Raw genomic sequence first — 18,039 nt, 5'->3', positions numbered from 1 at the left:
TCACCAAGGCTGCTACCAGAGTCTTCATCTTCGGAATCAGAAACTGCCTTGGCCTTCAGTGCACGTGATCTGCTATAGCTCGAACCATAGAGATCTCTTTTTTCAGCAAGTTGAAACTCATGAGTATTTAGCCTCTCAAGAATATCAGTGGGATCAAGTGACTTGTAATCAGCACGTTCTTGTATCATCAATGCCAGAGTGTCAAATGAGGAATCAAGCAATCTCAGCAATTTCTTCACCACCTCATGGTCGGTGATGTCAGTGGCACCAAGTGCTTGAAGCTCATTTGAGATGTCAGTGAGGCGATCGAAGGTTTGTTGAACATTTTCATTGTCGAGTCTTTTGAAACGATTGAAGAGATTGCGAAGAACATCAACTCGAGAGTCACGCTGTGTTGAGACTCCTTCATTGACTTTGGACAACCTGTCCGAGATAAGCTTCGCTGTCTCCAAAGCAATCACTCTGCCATACTGTCCTTTGCTCAGATGGCCACATATGATATTCTTCGCTTGAGAGTCGAGTTGTTTGAATCTCTTCACATCAGCAGCATTCAGAGAAGGTGTGACTGAGGGAACAACATTTTCCACAACATACCAGAGATCGTTATCAATTGCCTCAAGATGCATTCACATCTTATTCTTCCAGTAGGGGTAGTCCGTCCCATCGAAGGTAGGACACCCAGCAGAGACCTTGATCATACCCGCGGTCGACATAACTAAAACTCCAGGCGGTTAAACCAAAATCACACAGAACAAGGGAGTACCTTGCTCTGATACCAATTGAAAGTGCATTATATCGACTAGAGGGGGGGTGAATAGGCGATTTTTATGAAATTCTTCACTGAGAAATTTGCCAGTGAGGAAATTCCTTAGCGAAGAACTACTAGCAGCGGAATAAGTACTCAAAAGTAAACATAACATAATGCAAGCATAGTCATCATGATAAAATGAAGACAGGCGCAGAGTACAGGAAGCGTAAGCACAGGATAGCACAGGATGAAGACAAATGACTGAAGAAATTGAACTGAGGAACTTGAGAAAGTCTTTAGTCAAAGTCTTCAAACACAGATATGAACAAGCACACAACTCAGTTATGAGGAAATGAAGAGTTGAGGGAATAGAACTAGTAAGCTTGGTGAAGACAATGATTTGGTAGACCAGTTCCAACTGCTGTCTCAGTTGTACGTCTGGTTGGAGCGGCTGAGTATTTAAACTCGAGGACACACAGTCCCAGACACCCAGTCCTGAGCACGCAGCTCAGGACACCAAGTCCTCACCGTATTCTTCTTGAACTAAGGTCACACAGACCTCGTCCAATCACTCGTGGTAGGTCTTCATGCAACTTCCAAACCTTCACAAACTTGGTCACTCGGCGATCCACAATTCCTCTTGGATGCTCTAGACCATGACGCCTAACCGTCTGGAAGAAGCACAGTCTTCAAAGGTAACAAGCGTCGGATCCATGCAGGATCAATCTCTTCAGTGATGCTCAATCACTTGGGGTTTGTAGGTGTTTGGGTTTGGGTTTTTCCTCACTTGATGATTTTCGCTCAAAGTCCTCGGAGGATGGGTTGCTCTCAAATGACAAGTGTCAGTTTCTCTCAGAGCAGCCAGCCAGCTAGTGGTTGTAGGGGGCGGCTATTTATAGCCTAGGGAGCAGCCCGACATGATAAGACATAAATGCCCTTCAATGATGTGACCGTTAGGTGGATAGATATTTTGGGACAGCTGGTGCATAGCACATCAACGGTCGAAATTTTGAGTAGCAAAATCCTCAGGGCTATCATGTTCCTCACTGTGTAGGCAATCCGCACTGGCGAATTCCTAACTCCTCAGTCAGAACAAATTCCTCAGAGACCAGAAGAACTTCGTCTCTGTCACTGAAGAATATGACTAAACTGTATGAGATTTCCAATGGCTTCACTCGAAGGGATTGGTAGGTGTAGGATTTTGAGTTGAGCATCACGTGGAAATTTTTCCTTAGTATTTCCTCGACCTCCTTTAACAATACGGTGTTGCCTATGACTCAAGAAAGGGAAAATGAAACTACGAAAACAAAAGTCTTCACGCTTCATGTTCCTCGAATGAATACCAAGTCTTCAAGGTCACATCAATTTTTTCACTTTCAAAGTCTTCAGAAATCCAAAATCTTCAGTCGAAGAACTTCATTTTTAGGGGTCGACTTTGTCTGTAAATATCAAACTCCTCATAGACTTATAGACCTGTGTATATGTCGGGACCCCGATTCCAAGTCACATCGATCTAGCTGGTAACACCTCATATCACTTTGCGGCCTCACGCATGGTATTCCCACGGGTGTCACCTTACCTTGGCCCGGGACCGTTTGCGCCTTTTGGATCATGTATATGATTGTGTCGCTAGCATCCATATGACAGAGAACCCGGGCCGACATGGGTAGTCGTGAACCCAAAGCAGCACTAACCTATGGGGACAGGCATACATGATTCACATCGAGCATGTCGGTCAGCAGCGTGTGAATTTGGGCTGTAGCACTGGGCTAACAGGACTCCGGGGAACCCGGGCTGTAGCAGGCTAGGAAGGACTCCGGATGTCACCGCGTGACATTTCCCCGAAGGGACAGACACAAGAACGAAGTGAAACACATGCCGGCCAGTCAAGTGTCCTGAGCAGTAGTGCTGGGCTAGCAGGACTCCGGTGAACCGTGCTGTAGCGGACTACTATGGCTCAAGGAAGCACTAGACTACATTTCCCCATAAGAGAGGCTGCCAAGGATAAACAACTAGATTGTCGGATCCCACACATAGCAATACACATCACACGTACGCATAACATGCAAGTATGTGCTGTACAACATGGCATCACAACATAACGCAACTCATATAGATAAAGGCCCAGAAGAGCCACATAGCATTAAATACAAACAGGGGTCACATGACCCATCATTCAGAGCATACAAGCAACGGAAGTATTACATGTCTGAGTACAGACAACTACAAAAGAAAAAGGCTAAGAAGCTTGACTATCTACAAGTCCCTCCCAAGGGTACAAGATCATAGCTGAGGTAACAAGCTATTCGTCGAAGTCCAAGAGGTACTACTAATGAGACAGATGTCTCACCTGCAAAACATAAATAAAGCAAACGTGAGTACAAAGGTACTCATCAAGACTTACATCAGATCCTATCATACATGCATTTGTATCAAGAAGGTAATGTGGGGTTTAGTTGCAGCAAGCCAGCTTTGACTCAGTGGCTATCCTGTTCTACGACAACGAGAAACTTCTTTGAGGTGAGGCAGCGCACACGAGTCCACTAATCACCACATCAATACACTACTATGGATTCATCCTCGTCTTCTTACAAGAAGGCCATCCATAGCACTCACACTTGTCTTGAGCATTTTAGAGTATCCACTTCAAGTTGTCTATGTACCACGTAAGCATCCAAGAAGTCCATAACCGCGGACACGGCTATTCGAATAGATCATGATAACCCTGCAGGGGTTCTTCACACACGCTCTCACCACTTATCACCATGTACACGTCATGTACCTCGGCAACCTTCAAGCAGAAGCCTGGCGAGGGTGTCGGCCACGACCTGACTAACCACACAAGTCTCTCATCCAGGTTCATCGCCTATTCGGGTTCCATCCGCAAGGAGATCCGGCCGGGGTGTCGCTCACGGCCCCAAACAATGTGAGCAGGGTTCCCAAGCCCACCATCCGGGTGCCACTGGGTACACTATGCCACTGTGCCTAGTCTGTCCCAAGCCCACCTGACCGGGTGCCACTTGGTAGACTACTAACACTACCTACAAACACCAGAAACTAGTTGCAACTCCTGGACAAAGATCAAGTTGGTTAATAAGTCGAGAGGGGTCGAGTTACCGAAACCCAATGTGTGGTAGTATCGAGTCATTAGACAACATACATAGAACTCAGTGCTTAAGGACGGTTCTAGTGAGATAACCCACCATGTACTCCTACATGGCCTCTCACCGCTACCTTTACCAAATCGTGTTCACACGCTTAACTCTCAACATCAGAACATAGCACTGTACTCCAATTCATTCCCAATGAATTAGACCTGACACACTCTAAGCAATAGCAAGCATGGCATGGTAGGAACACAACAATGGCTTCAATCAACTCCTACACATGCTACTGGGTTTCAACTAGTTACTGTGGCAATGACAGGTCATGCAGAGGAATGGGTTCAACTACCGCAGCACAAAGTAGCAGTTGAATCATTGTTGTCCTAATGCAATAAATGAGATCAGGAGCGAGAGAGTAGGATTGTATCAGAATGAACAAGGGGGTTTGCTTGCCTGGTAGATCAACAGGGGGGCACTGCTCCTCAGACAGGTACTCTGGATCACTCTCCGGAGCAGGACCTATCGAGAAGGAACGGTGTCGGCAATCAAAACACAATCATATGCAACATTATGATGCATGAACATGGCATTAGTATGTGATGTTGTTTGAGTTAATGCATCTAGCATTTATTTGCATGAAGTCCATTTGAACCAAAGTTTCAAATGCAACTCCAAAATAAGCCTTTATAAATGCCATTCATGTGTTTCCTCATATACAGCATGTATAAGTTGGTTTGTCATGCATGAAAATGGCACAGATGGATAGATTGAATTTTTCTGATCATTTTTCATATATAACTTATTTCAATCTGAGCTACGGTTGAATTTCTATGAATTTTTGAAGTTTATATCATTTTCTGGAATTTCCTGATTTAATTAAAACCAAAAAAGAAATAACTGCATCATCACTGCGTCATGCTTGCGTCAGCAAGTCAACAACGCTGACTGGGGTCAAACCTGACTTGTGGGCTCCACACGTCAGTGTAGCAGGTTAAGCGGGGGGGGGGGGGTTAGTTTATCCTAATTATAGGGTTAGTGGCGCTGGGGCCCACTGTCAGTGTCAGGTTGATTAGCCTTAAGCTAATCACCTGACCAATGGGGCCCACCTGACGGGCCGACGAGGTCAAAGGGTCAAACCCCACCGGCGTTTAGCCGCCGGCGAGGCCGAACGCGGCGGAGGGGCTCGGGATCGCGTCTCCGGCGACCAAATAGGCCGCAGAGACCATCTCCGAGGAGCTGGTGCTCGCGCGCATCCGCTGGTGCCCCCCGTTTCACCGGAGACGGCCGAAATCGACGGCGACGACCACTTGGGCGGTGGCCGGAGTTCGGCGGGGAGGGAAGAAGGGCTACGGTGCATGGCAGGAGCAACAGGTGAGGGTTTTGGGGTCCTGGCGTTGCACTGAGCACGGTGGTGTGCTCGGTCGCGGTCCTAGGTGTCAATGGCCACGACGGCGACATGAACGGCGGCGAAGAGCTCTCGGCTACGACGACATCGTTGTTAGAGGTAGGAAACGAGCTAGGGGAGAGGGGGGATCGACGCAATGGCTCACAGAGGATCCGACGGAGGCGTCAGCGAGCTCGGGGGAGGTCCGACGTGGGCAGAACAGTGACGATAATCTCGGGCGGACGGAGGTGAAGATGACGGTGATGGCGGCTCCTCGGGGCGCTCCAGCTTGCGTGGCTGAGGGAGACGATGCAGGGCAACGACACGGAGCTCGTGGACTCGACGGAGGGGCAAGGGGACGGCTTTGGTGACGACTACGGCGAACGACGACGAGGATGGCTCTCGGCCATGGCTGCGGCAAGCGAGGGAGAAGGCGAGGGGAAAAGTGAGGAGGTCGACCGGATCGGGATGGCACCCGCGACGTCGCCCAGCGCGTCGTGCTGACAGGGGAGAGGGCAGGCAGGCTGGTGGCGTGGCAGCACGGCGGTGCGCGCGCGTCGGCCATACGCCTGTCCGACTGGCGCGAGGACAACGACGACTGGCACTGGGCCAGTGGGCCGTCTGGGCTGCACGGTGCCAGGTAGGTCGGCCCAGGTAAGCTTTCTCCACTTTTGCTTTCTTTTCTATTTTTCTGACATTTGTTCTGACTTAGTAATAAAACTAAACCATTTTATTTAATTCTGTCAAATTTTGCAGGGACCTAAGGGATTAATCGAAAGCCCCTCACCAAAATTCAGAATTTTTGGACATATATTATATATATGGCAAATATATATCCAAAGCAAATAATTACTGGATTAATTCCAATGCCCAAAATAAATACTTATGAGCTCTTAAAAATATTGATTTGATTTTTATCTCTGTCCAATTTTTTCAGAGAGCAACATGAACATTTTCTTGAACCTTTTTGGAGCAATTTTTATCTGGGTCATTTCCAGAAATGATTCTGAGGGTTTCACAAATCCCCATTTCAAATTTAAATGGAATTTAAACATGATGCACAAATGACTAGCTGGTCTAGGTCATACCAGAACTAGGGATGTGACAACTTGCCCCCACTCGAAAAAATCTTGTCCCGAGATTCAAGAGTTGGCGGAAAGAAAGTGGGGTACTCCAGTCGAAGACGATCTTCACGCTCCCAAGTAGGTTCTCTCTCGAAATGATGAGACCACTGAACCTTGAGAAACTTGATGTTATGATGTCGAGTGACACGCTCTGCTTGATCCAGAATGCGGACGGGGTACTCTCGATAAGTGAGGTTATCTTGGAGATCAAGCGTTTCGTGGTCCACTCCGCGGATGGGATCCGAGAAGCAACGCCTGAGTTGGGAGACGTGGAAGACATCATGAACTCGAGAAAGATATGGGGGTAGTTCCAACTGGTAGGCAACCTCTCCTCGTTTAGCGAGAATGAGAAAGGGACCAATATAACGAGGAGCCAACTTGCCCTTGATACCGAAACGATGGGTACCCTTCAAAGGAGTAACCCGAAGGTAAGCCTTGTCGCCAACTTCATAAGCCACTTCCTTATGACGACGGTCATACTGGCTCTTTTGACGAGATTGGGTTGTTTTCAAATTCTCACGAATGATGCGAGCTTGCTCTTCTGCCTCCTGAATCATGTCCGGTCCAAAGAATTGTCTTTCACCGGTTTCTGACCAGTTCAGAGGTGTTCGACATCTTCGTCCATACAGAACCTCAAAAGGAGCTTTCTTGAGGCTGGATTGGTAGCTATTGTTATAAGTAAACTCGGCGAAGGGAAGACACTTCTCCCAATCCATACCGAAGGAGATAACACAAGATCTAAGCATGTCTTCGAGAATTTGGTTGACCCTTTCCACCTGACCACTTGATTGAGGGTGGAAAGCGGTACTGAAGGAAAGATGGGTGCCCATGGCAGTTTGGAAAGTCTCCCAGAAATGAGAGGTGAAAAGACTACCACGGTCTGAATTGATCTCTACTGGAACACCATGAAGTGACACTATTCGAGAAATATATAAGTCAACGAGCTGGCTAGTAGTGATACTCTCTCGAACAGGTAGGAAGTGAGCCACTTTGGAAAGACGATCAATGACTACGAAGATAGCATTATTCCCTTTCTTGGTCCTGGGAAAGCCGGTGATGAAGTCCATACCAACTGTATCCCATTTCCATTCAGGAATAGCTAAAGGCTGAAGGGTGCCAGCAGGCCTTTGATGCTCTGCATTAACGCGACGACAAACATCGCAGTTAGCAATAAACTAAGCAATTTCTCTCTTCATCCTAGTCCACCAGAACCTCTGGCACGGGTCCTGATACATCTTAGTACTACCGGGATGAATCATGAGAGGAGATTCATGGTCCTCCTTAAGGATTAGTTGCCGAAGATGCTGCTTCTTGGGGACCACCAGGCGATTCCCGAAGAAAACAACATCTCGATCATCTATAGAGAAACTACCAGCAATGTCCTTAGCAATGTTTCTCTTGATCCGGGTAATCCCCGTATCATGCTTCTGGGCTTCTATGATATGATCCACAAAAGTAGGTTTTGCCACCAAGGTAGAAAGGAATCCGTGAGGAGCAATGTGAAGGTTAAGTTTACATAATTCCTCATGGAGAAGTGGTTGGCCCTGCTGCAACATGAGATTGTTGCAATAGGACTTACGACTTAGCGCATCAGCCATGACATTTCCCTTGCCTGGGGTGTAGGTAATCCCTAAGTCGTAATCTGAGATCAACTCCAACCAACGTCTTTGCCTAAGGTTCAAATCTGGTTGGGTGAAGATATACTTGAGACTCTGGTGGTCGGTGTATATCTCGCAACGTTTACCGAGAAGATAATGTCGCCATGTCTTAAGTGCATAGACTACGGCTGCAAGCTCTAAATCATGTGTAGGATAATTCTCCTCATGTGGATGCAACTGTCGAGATGCATAGGCAATCACATGACGATCTTGCATAAGAATGCAACCTAGTCCCTGTCGTGAGGCGTCGCAGTAGATAACAAAGTCTTTAGTGAAATCCGGTGGCACAAGTATGGGAGCAGAAATTAGGTGTCTTTTCAGTTCCTGAAAACTGTGCTCACACTGTGGGGACCACTCAAACTTTTTATCTTTCTTGAGAAGTTCCGTGAGAGGTTTGGCCACTTTGGAGAAGTTCTCAACGAAGCGGCGACAATAACTGGCTAGACCAAGGAAACTCCTAACTTGCTTAACTGTTTCAGGCGGAGTCCAATCAAGAACGGCCTGAACTCTCTCGGGATTGACAGCAATGCCCTTACCAGATATCACGTGGCCCAGGTAGGTCACTTATGGCAACCAAAATTCACACTTGGAGAACTTGGCATAAAGACGGTGCTCTCTGAGTTTCTCTAACACAAGTCTAAGATGTTCGGCGTGCTCTTCCTCGTTCTTCGGGTAAATAAGAATATCATCGAGGTAAACCACGACGAACTTATCTAAGTACTCCATGAAGATCGAGTTCATCAAGCGGGAGAATGTAGCTGGAGCATTGGTTAGACCAAAGGACATGACGGTGTACTCGTACTGACCATAACAAGTGACAAAAGCTGTCTTAGGAATGTCCCCATTTTTGATCTTGATTTGGTGATAGCCTAACCTCAAATCCATCTTGGAAAATACCGAGGATCCAGCGAGCTGATCATACAGATCGTTGATCCTGGGGAGCGGATACTTGTTCTTTATCGTGACCAAATTAACGGGACGATAATCTACAACCATTCGGTCGTACCATCCTTCTTCTTGACGAAGAGGACGGGGCAAGCCCAGGGAGAAGAACTAGGACGGATGAAACCCTTTTGCAAGGATTCATCGAGTTGTTTCTTAAGCTCAGCTAGCTCTAAGGGTGCCATCTTGTAGGGTCTCCTAGAAATTGAGGCGGTTCCTGGGATAAGATCTATGACAAACTCTACATCTCTGTCAGGTGGAATACCTGGCAGTTCCTCAGGAAAGACATCTGGAAAGTCACGGACTACCGGGATATCTTCAAGGTCAGGAAGAGGGTTGGCATTAAGAGAATAGAGTTGGCGCTTTGCAACTCTAGTGGAGACAGTGACTATCTTGCCAGATGGGTGTGTAAGCTGAACAGATCTTGTGTAACAATCAATCTTGGCATAATGAGCTTTCATCCAGTCCATACCCAAGATGGTGTTAATATCTGTAGACTTGAGGGCTATAAGTGATGCAAGGAATACAAGTCTGTCAACAAGGATTTCATTACCATGGCTTACACTAGAAGTTTGCCATTTGGATCCAGGAGTTTGAATGACTAGTGGAGAGGGCATATCACACAATGAAATGTTGTGCAAGTTAGCATAGCTTTCAGAAATGAAGGAGTGAGATGCTCCAGTGTCGAACATAACTGATGCTGGATGACAATTGACAAGGAGTGTACCAAGAATGACATCCGGATCATCATGAGCGTCTCTAGCTGAGACGTGATGCACATGTCCACGTTCATTGGAAGCTGACTTGACACTGATCATCTTGCGTGATGGCTTACCACGACCAACAGACTTCTCAGGCTGGGGTGGAGCATAGTTGGCTTGAGAGCAGTCACGTGCATAGTGTCCTGGCTCTCCGCATGTGAAGCAAGTCCCCGAGGTAGGACGTGGACCCGCATTGACAAGCGGTCTACCTATAGGCCTGGGTGGAGCATGTAACTGAACTGGGTGAGGCACCACATAAGAGGGCCTTGGTGAATAACTGGGTGGAAGAGCGGAGTTCGGAACCCAAATCCGGCACTTTTGAGAACTAGAACCGGAGGAAGAACCCAAATTACGGGTGTGCTTACGAGACTCCTCGTAAGTGAGTTGAGCTGTCTCTACATTAATGGCCTTGTTCACAAGAGCCTGGAATGTACTGCAATGATGCAAGTGGAGATCACGACGCAACTTGGGGTTGAGACCCTTCCAGAACCTAGCTTGCTTCTTGGCGTCCGTGGACACCTCTTCTGTAGCATAGCGGGCGAGGTTCTCAAACTCTCTGCTGTAAGCATCAACATCCATCTTATCCTGGGTGAAACTACATAACTCTTCTCTCTTGCGGTCAATGAGAGCCAGAGGGATGTGATGCTCGCGAAAAGCCTCAGTGAAATCTCTCCAGGTGGGTATCTGGCCAGCTGGAAGCATAGCCTCATAGTCCTGCCACCAAATACTAGCAGGACCTTCCAAGTGATAAGCAGCATAGGTGACCTTGTCACCTTCAGCTACGTTCGCAGAATGCAGCTTGTGTGTGATACTACGGAGCCAGTCATCTGCATCAAGTGGTTCAATGGAATGATGGAAGGTAGGTGGTTTCAGGCCAATGAAGTCATGAATGGACACAAACTCTTTGTGCTGATGGGAGGTGTTCTCCTCAATACGTGCTAGCAAGCGGTTAGACTCACGCTTGTTCCTCTCCATCTCTAACATGAACTCTGCCAACGAAGACTGATCGGGAGGATCCTCATCCCTACCATCTCCGTGGTTCTAGCTACGAGCAATAGAACTTCAGTTAACCGGCAACATCCTGAAGAACGAAACCAAGGAAAACAAGGATGGATTCAGCATCAACTATAGGATGCAGAAGGTAGCACAAGAATTTAGTATCTCTCAAACTCCTAGGACAATTCCGGCAGCATAACGGCAGTAGAATGCTCAAAATGAAACATTCTGCAAAGACGGGTAGCACCAAACTCAACATCATCACTCAAGGTTCAAAAATATTACTAAACAGGCTACACCGGAGATACTCGAACTGGGATATGACTCAGATCAACCAATCCTAAGAGACTACGGAGTAGTAACACGTGATCCTGATAGACAGAAGAGGAAGCCTAGTTCCTTAACCCCGTAGGAAAGATAGGATGACTTAGATCAGAAGGCATGATGTATAAGGAGTAAAAAGAGCCTTATGTTCCCTTCCACAATCAATTCCCCTATATAGCTAAAGAATTTCTAGACTCAACTTTGACCAGGTTGGCTTGGAAATCCTACAGGCAGTCAGGCTCTGATACCAAAGTTGTCGGGACCCCGATTCCAACTCACATTGATCTAGCCGGTAACACCTCATATCACTTTGCGGCCTCACACACGGTATTCCCACGGGTGTCGCCTTACCCTAGCCCGGGACCGTTTGCGCCTTTTGGCTCACGTATATGATTGTGTCGCTAGCATCCATATGACAGAGAACCCGGGCCGACATGGCTAGTCGTGAACCCAAAGCGGCACTAACCTATGGGGACAGGCATACATGATTCACATCGAGCATGTCGGTCAGCAGCGTGTGAATCCAGGCTGTAGCACTGGGCTAACAGGACTCCGGGGAACCCGGGCTGTAGCAGGCTAGGCAGGACTCCGGATGTCACCGCATGACATTTCCCCGAAGGGATAGACACATGAATGAAGTGAAACACATGCCGGCCAGTCAAGTGTCCTGAGCAGTAGTGCTGGGCTAGTAGGACTCCGGTGAACCGGGCTGTAGCGGACTACTATGGCTCAAGGAAGCACTAGACTACATTTCCCCATAAGAGAGGCTGCCAAGGATAAACAACTAGATTGTCGGATCCCACACATAGCAATACACATCACACGTACGCATAACATGCAAGTATGTACTGTACAACATGGCATCACAACATAACGCAACTCATATAGATAAAGGCCCAGAAGAGCCACATAGCATTAAATACAAACAGGGGTCACATGACCCATCATTCAGAGCATACAAGCAACGGAAGCATTACATGTCTGAGTACAGACAACTACAAAAGAAAAAGGCTAAGAAGCCTGACTATCTACAAGTCCCTCCCAAGGGTACAAGATCGTAGCTGAGGTAACAAGCTACTCGTCGAAGTCCAAGCGGTACTACTAGTGAGACAGATGTCTCACCTGCAAAACATAAATAAAGCAAACGTGAGTACAAAGGTACTCAGCAAGACTTACATCAGATCCTATCATACATGCATTTGTATCAAGAAGGTAATGTGGGGTTTAGTTGCAGCAAGCCAGCTTTGACTCAGTGGCTATCCTGTTCTACGACAATGAGAAACTTCTTTGAGGTGAGGCAGCGCACACGAGTCAACTAATCACCACATCAATACACTACTATGGATTAATCCTCGTCTTCTTACGAGAAGGCCATCCATAGCACTCACACTTGTCTTGAGCATTTTAGAGTATCCACTTCAAGTTGTCTATGTACCACGTAAGCATCTAAGAAGTCCATAACCACGGACACGGCTATTCGAATAGATCATGATAACCCTGCAGGGGTGTACTTCTTCACACACGCTCTCACCACTTATCACCATGTACACATCATGTACCTCGGCAACCTTCAAGCGGAAGCCTGGCGAGGGTGTTGGCCACGACCTGACTAACCACACAAGTCTCTCATCCAGGTTCATCGCTTATTCGGGTTCCATCCGCAAGGAGATCCGGCCGGGGTGTCGCTCACGGCCCCAAACGATGTGAGAAGGGTTCCCAAGCCCACCATTCGGGTGCCACTTAGTACACCGTGCCACTCTGCCTAGTCTGTCCCAAGGCCACCTGGCCGGGTGCCACTTGGTAGACTACTAACACTACCTACAAACACCAGAAACTAGTTGCGACTCCTGGACAAAGATCAAGTTGGTTAATAAGTCGAGAGGGGTCGAGTTACCGGAACCCAATGTGTGGTAGTATCGAGTCATTGGACAACATACATAGAACTCAATGCTTAAGGACGGTTCTAGTGAGACAACCCACCATGTACTCCTACATGGCCTCTCACCGCTACCTTTACTAAATCGTGTTCACACGCTTAACTCTCAACATCAAAACATAGCACTGTACTCCAATTCATTCCCAATGAATCAGACCTGACACACTCTAAGCAATAGCAAGCATGGCATGGTAGGAACACAACAATGGCTTCAATCAACTCCTACACATGCTAGTGGGTTTCAACTAGTTACTGTGGCAATGACAGGTCATGCAGAGGAATGGGTTCAACTACCGCAACACAAAGTAGCAGTTGAATCGTTGTTGTCCTAATGCAATAAATGAGAGCAGGAGCGATAGAGTAGGATTGTATCGGAATGAACAAGGGGGTTTGCTTGCCTGGTAGATCAACAGGGGTGGCACTGCTCCTCAGACAGGTACTCTGGAGCACTCTCCGGAGCAGGACCTATCGAGAAGGAACGGTGTCGGCAATCAAAACACAATCATATGCAACATTATGATGCATGAACATGACATGAGTATGTGATGTTGTTTGAGTTAATGCATGAACATGACATCAGTGCTTCCACGGCTCTCTGGTTTTTTATTTCGTTACTCATCTATGTTAAGTGACTGAAATGTATGCCTTGGCCTGCACTGTCCAGTTCCGCAGGCAATTTCTTGCCATTGGCACCATTATGACCATTATTTCCTATGCAAGCAGACAATTGTTGTTACATTCCTGCCTAGTATATGAATCTGTGTATGTATTCACATCTTCTTCTCACATGCACAATCCTCAGATGCGACGGACGCTGCCAGGTCCGTGCCGACATCGTGCTCACGGAGCCTGGCCTTTGTGTTGTGTTCTCCATCTTGCAGTGCATGATGAAATACACGGTAGAGTTCAGCTGAAGAAGAATGAGGTGAGATTCTGGATTGTTGTGTAATTGTTTATATTGCTAACTGAGACGGGATTACAGTTTATTTGCTTGATTATTGGTCGTGTTTGCTTAGATAGGCCATCGATGGTTGATCTTGTTAGCTACAGATGCTACCCCTTGTTTGTTTATATTGCTAGCTGAGATGGGATTACAGTTTATTTGCTTGATTATTGGTCGCATTTACTTAGATAAGTCATTGATGGTTGATCTTGCTAGCTATAGATGCTAACCCCTGTTCCGAACAAGCTTTGTTCCGAATAAGCTTTAATTTTGGTGGACTAATCCCTGTTTGACGAAGTTGCTGGTCATCAACAAAAAGCCAACCACATAATCCCGTATTTTATTTCAAAGACGCAAAGTATCAAGCATCAAGAGAGGTTAAATAAAATAGTATAATGCCTTAACCAGTGGGCTAATGCAAACATAAAAGCATGGAAGGTATGTAGAAACATCAAAGCCTCTATCACAATTCTTCTGCCTATGTTCAGAGGAGGTTGTGATTGACATTCGCTAATCACTTTCCTTTATTTTTTTCGGAGATATGCTTGCAGTTTACTTCAAGACATACAAATTGTTACCCTATATTCTGAAATCTTATTCCTCGGTGTTCAGCTGCAGACTGTGCTCAGATTGTTTTCGTGCCATAAATGAAACAGGTAAAATCATATAACTTCAGTAGCGTATGGTCTAAATTTCTTAAAGAAGGTCGTCTAATATTTTGCTTAGGTTCGTTCAAATATCTGTAATTGATATGTATGTATTTCTTCTGTGTGCACACTCTGTTAATTCCATATCTCTTTGATATGAATTACTAGCAGAGAAAGTTTCCATGCTTTTAAGTACTATCGATATTCACTACTTAGGATGTCAGTTGCCAGCTTGCCTTCCATTGTCTAAATGGAGGGCAGATCTTCTTTCCGATTCTCAGAGAATTAACTATACTCTTGAGACATTCACAAAGGGCGTCCCTGATGCAAGGATGTACTTGAATACTCTTCAGGAGACCAGGAAAAAATATACATGTTACCTAAATAGGGTTTCCATATTGTTTATTTACTTTTTCTGGTTTTGTGCAGCAATTAGATTTTCTGACACTAAAATTGTTGTTTGTTGCAGGCATGGTTTTCACAAACGCGTCCTGTTTCAATGGCTTAAACTGTTGGTCCTCGCATGGCAATGTCCCTGCTGGTGTTCGTGGAGTTGGTCAGCAACTATTTTATGGCCAGCAACCTCCAACGTTTATTAATCCACTACAGGTGAGCAGAGTTACCTTTTTCCCCGATGGATGCAGACCTTGTTAGCTAGCTAAATTTGATGTTGATTTCTTGATTTTTCTATACATGATGTGTGTAGATATGAGAAAGAAGAGAAGAAGAAGAATCTTGAAGAAGATTTTAGTGAAGAACAAGGTGAATTCTCTCTCTCTAATAAAGTCACGTTTTGTATGCATTAATCAACTTCCTTTCTTTTCAAAATAAAGTTGTATTTCGTAGAAAATCTACTGGGCTGCCACCACAGTTCTCTCCGTGTGCGACAAAAAGAGAGAGTGAGGGGAAAGATATAGATCAGGGTCATCAACACTTACCTCGCCATCTTCGTCAACCTGGCCATGTTGTCGTCCTCGTAGGCGAGGAGGCATGGAGCCGCGGTGCTGCTCGTTTAGGCACAGACCGGGTCAGCTCGATATCTTGCTACAAAAGGGGCGGATCAAGATAGTCAGGGATTCTCAAGCCTGTGCAAAATTTCTAATCCCTCACACGCGTCTATAGATAAGCTATTATACAATCGACTATCGGATCGAAAGGTTCCACGCCCTTTTACATACTCACACGGGGAAACCACAAGCGCAAGTAACCCCAAGCAGAGGTGTGCCTGGGTGAGAGGGGGTGTACCAGGAGGTGGATGCCCCGTAGGCAACGTTGAAGGCGTCGGAGGTGCGGGCGCCCCGCCGGCGTCCATGGCGACGCTGCACACCAGCGGCCCGAGCGGCTAGGGTTGGAGGACCTGCAGGTCAAATTAGCGCAGTGGAGGACCTGCAGGTCGAATTAACCATTCAGTAAAATGAACCTGTGCTTTCAGGTTCCAGTAGTTATTTCTGTTTACTATTTACTCGCGCTGTCATATATTTGCTGGTTTTTTTCAGGATCTTGGAAAATGTTTTCTCATTGTGGTTCAGGTTAAATTATTGTCCTACTGTTCCTGCTCAGCCTCCTAATGTTCTATGTCTTTGCTGCGCCTTCTTCCAGCTTCTCTATTAGTTTTCTCTTCACACCGATGTAAGTACATGTTCCTCCCTTCCTCCAAATCTTCTCCTTCCATGGTCGTTTGCATCTGGTCATAGTTGTTTGCATGTTTCGCTTTTGTTGGTGGTTCATGCGTCAGCCTCAGTGCTCTGAGCAGACCAGCATTTCTCATCTTGGCGATTGTATTATTGGGGGCTTTGCTACATGTGTAGATTTGAATTGATGTCTAGAAATGTAGAGTGCCATTTTTTCTTATGGAGTGATAATTAAGCAGACATACATAGCTGCAAAAGGGATTGCTCAAATGAAACAAGTTGCTAATTTTGTATCTTTGACACTCATGGAAAAGGTGCATGCCAATCCTAATTATAATCGTATCACACAGATGGAACTGCATTAAACTAATGGTGTTATCAGGATGACAAATTTCAGTCACAGAACTGAACTGTTGCTTTTCTCGGTGTATATGTGTCATATACAGAATTCAGAAAAAATGTTGGATATTACAATTCATATATTTCTATTTAGAATCGAGATTGTTAGGATATGATATGGTCTTTTTCCAGGGGCTCTAAGTATTATGAACATGCATATAGCTGGCACCTAACACGTTCCTTTCCTGATACATATAATTATAAGGCAGTTACAAGCTAGCTGGACATGTGTGACAAAGTGATTGCATTTCAGTTTATATAGGAAGAGGAGCATCAATACCTTCTTCTCCTGCACTGTATATGTAACGTCTTCGTTCCAAGCAATTAGTATATGGTATTAGAGATTTTTAGATTAATACATTTGTTTGGAACTTGGTGGATTACTACCATCTCTGTATAATTACAACAAAACCAATAGGTCAGAGTGACGTGTCTCTTAGTGCGACCGCTTGGGTACAGATGAAGCCTCCCATCCCATAGGCTCATTGTTTCTACCTCAAACCAATCCCTTGGCCTCCTTCTAAATTATTGATACATCCATTTCTTCACTTATTTATTTTGAGGTCACATATTGTAGATCCAATTCCTTATTATTATTGTTAAAGAATTAGCCTAACATCATACATGGATTGACACTGAATATGTAATTAATGTGTTGAAATAAATTTATTCATCACCTGATAGTATGAAGGAATAACGGTGGCATTTCAATACGTTTGTTTCAGTAATGTATGCAGTGTTGGCAAAGAACCTGCGGAACCTAAGTTGGTTGAATGGACTGAAAGAGCCAACATGTTTGACCGCTGCCGATGGAAGCTTTCCAGAGAGGTGGCTCAGCAGGTGGGCGATGGCGGACGCGGATCTCATGCGGCTCCTTCTCCCAGCCACCATCTCCTCCCTAGCTAAGCAAGAGGTTCGACGACCACCGCTACCTCTTCCTTGCCGCCAAGCAGGAGGGGCACTAGGTGAGTAGCCGCCAACGGCTTTGTCAACCGCAGGTCGCGCCACCGCTGGAAGCCTGATGTCCTCTTCCGCTCCATCATATTGTGTGCCTTTTATATTTAATTCATGTTTAGTTAATGCCTACTGATTGTGATGTTGATTCTATGGGGAATTTTGTGCACTTTTATATTTTGTGCATTTTCTATTTTATGTATTGGTCAGTGATCCTAAATCCCCCGTGATTTCTCCATTCTTCAGGAAAATTACATATCAGGAGAGGCATTTATTAGAGGATCTTCTAGAAAGCTTTTTATATTTGATTCCTGGAAGGCTGGTACGGAGCTGTGTTTTTTCGTAAAATATGTTCTTGCTAGAGGGTGAATATGTTCATGATTCATAATCATTATATCTGATTCATAAGAAACAGTGAGATGCTTTGTTATGAATTACGATATAGGCTTTGTAAAATTTGCATGCAATCTGTTGATGGTTAGGCTTCG

General features: G+C 45.8%; 1 protein-coding gene and 1 long non-coding RNA gene across 3 annotated transcripts; one reads left to right on the top strand and one right to left on the bottom strand.

The window, feature by feature from the left end:
- Nucleotides 1-11,910: 11,910 nt before the first annotated feature.
- On the bottom strand, nucleotides 11,911-16,026 carry LOC125529441 (uncharacterized). 2 transcript variants are annotated; one of them, XR_015603278.1, is made up of 3 exons: nucleotides 15,813-16,026; nucleotides 15,506-15,611; nucleotides 11,911-12,163 (listed from the first exon to the last, which is right to left on the bottom strand). It is a non-coding gene; the product is annotated as an uncharacterized LOC125529441 (long non-coding RNA). The 2 variants fall into 2 exon arrangements; XR_007292627.2 differs by lacking the exon at nucleotides 11,911-12,163 and adding an exon at nucleotides 12,172-13,442.
- On the top strand, nucleotides 13,467-17,829 carry LOC147971001 (uncharacterized). The gene is made up of 5 exons (XM_087522728.1): nucleotides 13,467-15,176; nucleotides 15,274-15,329; nucleotides 16,167-16,196; nucleotides 17,323-17,562; nucleotides 17,798-17,829. The coding sequence occupies exons 1-5, from the start codon at nucleotides 15,091-15,093 to the stop codon at nucleotides 17,827-17,829; spliced, it is 444 nt and encodes a 147-aa protein (XP_087378854.1). The 5' UTR covers nucleotides 13,467-15,090.
- The last annotated feature ends 210 nt before the right edge of the window (nucleotides 17,830-18,039 follow it).

The sequence above is a fragment of the Triticum urartu genome, chromosome 5A (genome assembly GCF_056163025.1).
Source record: "Triticum urartu cultivar PI428250 chromosome 5A, HENAU_Tu73, whole genome shotgun sequence".
Classification (NCBI taxonomy): domain Eukaryota; kingdom Viridiplantae; phylum Streptophyta; class Magnoliopsida; order Poales; family Poaceae; genus Triticum; species Triticum urartu.
The sequence above is the reverse complement of the archived record's forward strand: the minus strand, read 5'-3'. Positions and strand labels throughout refer to the sequence as shown.

Coding starts and splice junctions, on each gene's coding strand:
- LOC147971001 (XM_087522728.1), top strand. CDS start 15,091: ATGGCAATGTCCCTGCTGGTGTTCGTGGAGTTGGTCAGCAACTATTTT. Junction 15,177..15,273: donor CGTTTATTAATCCACTACAG/GTGAGCAGAGTT, acceptor TGATGTGTGTAG/ATATGAGAAAGAAGAGAAGA. Junction 15,330..16,166: donor AGATTTTAGTGAAGAACAAG/GTGAATTCTCTC, acceptor GCCTTCTTCCAG/CTTCTCTATTAGTTTTCTCT.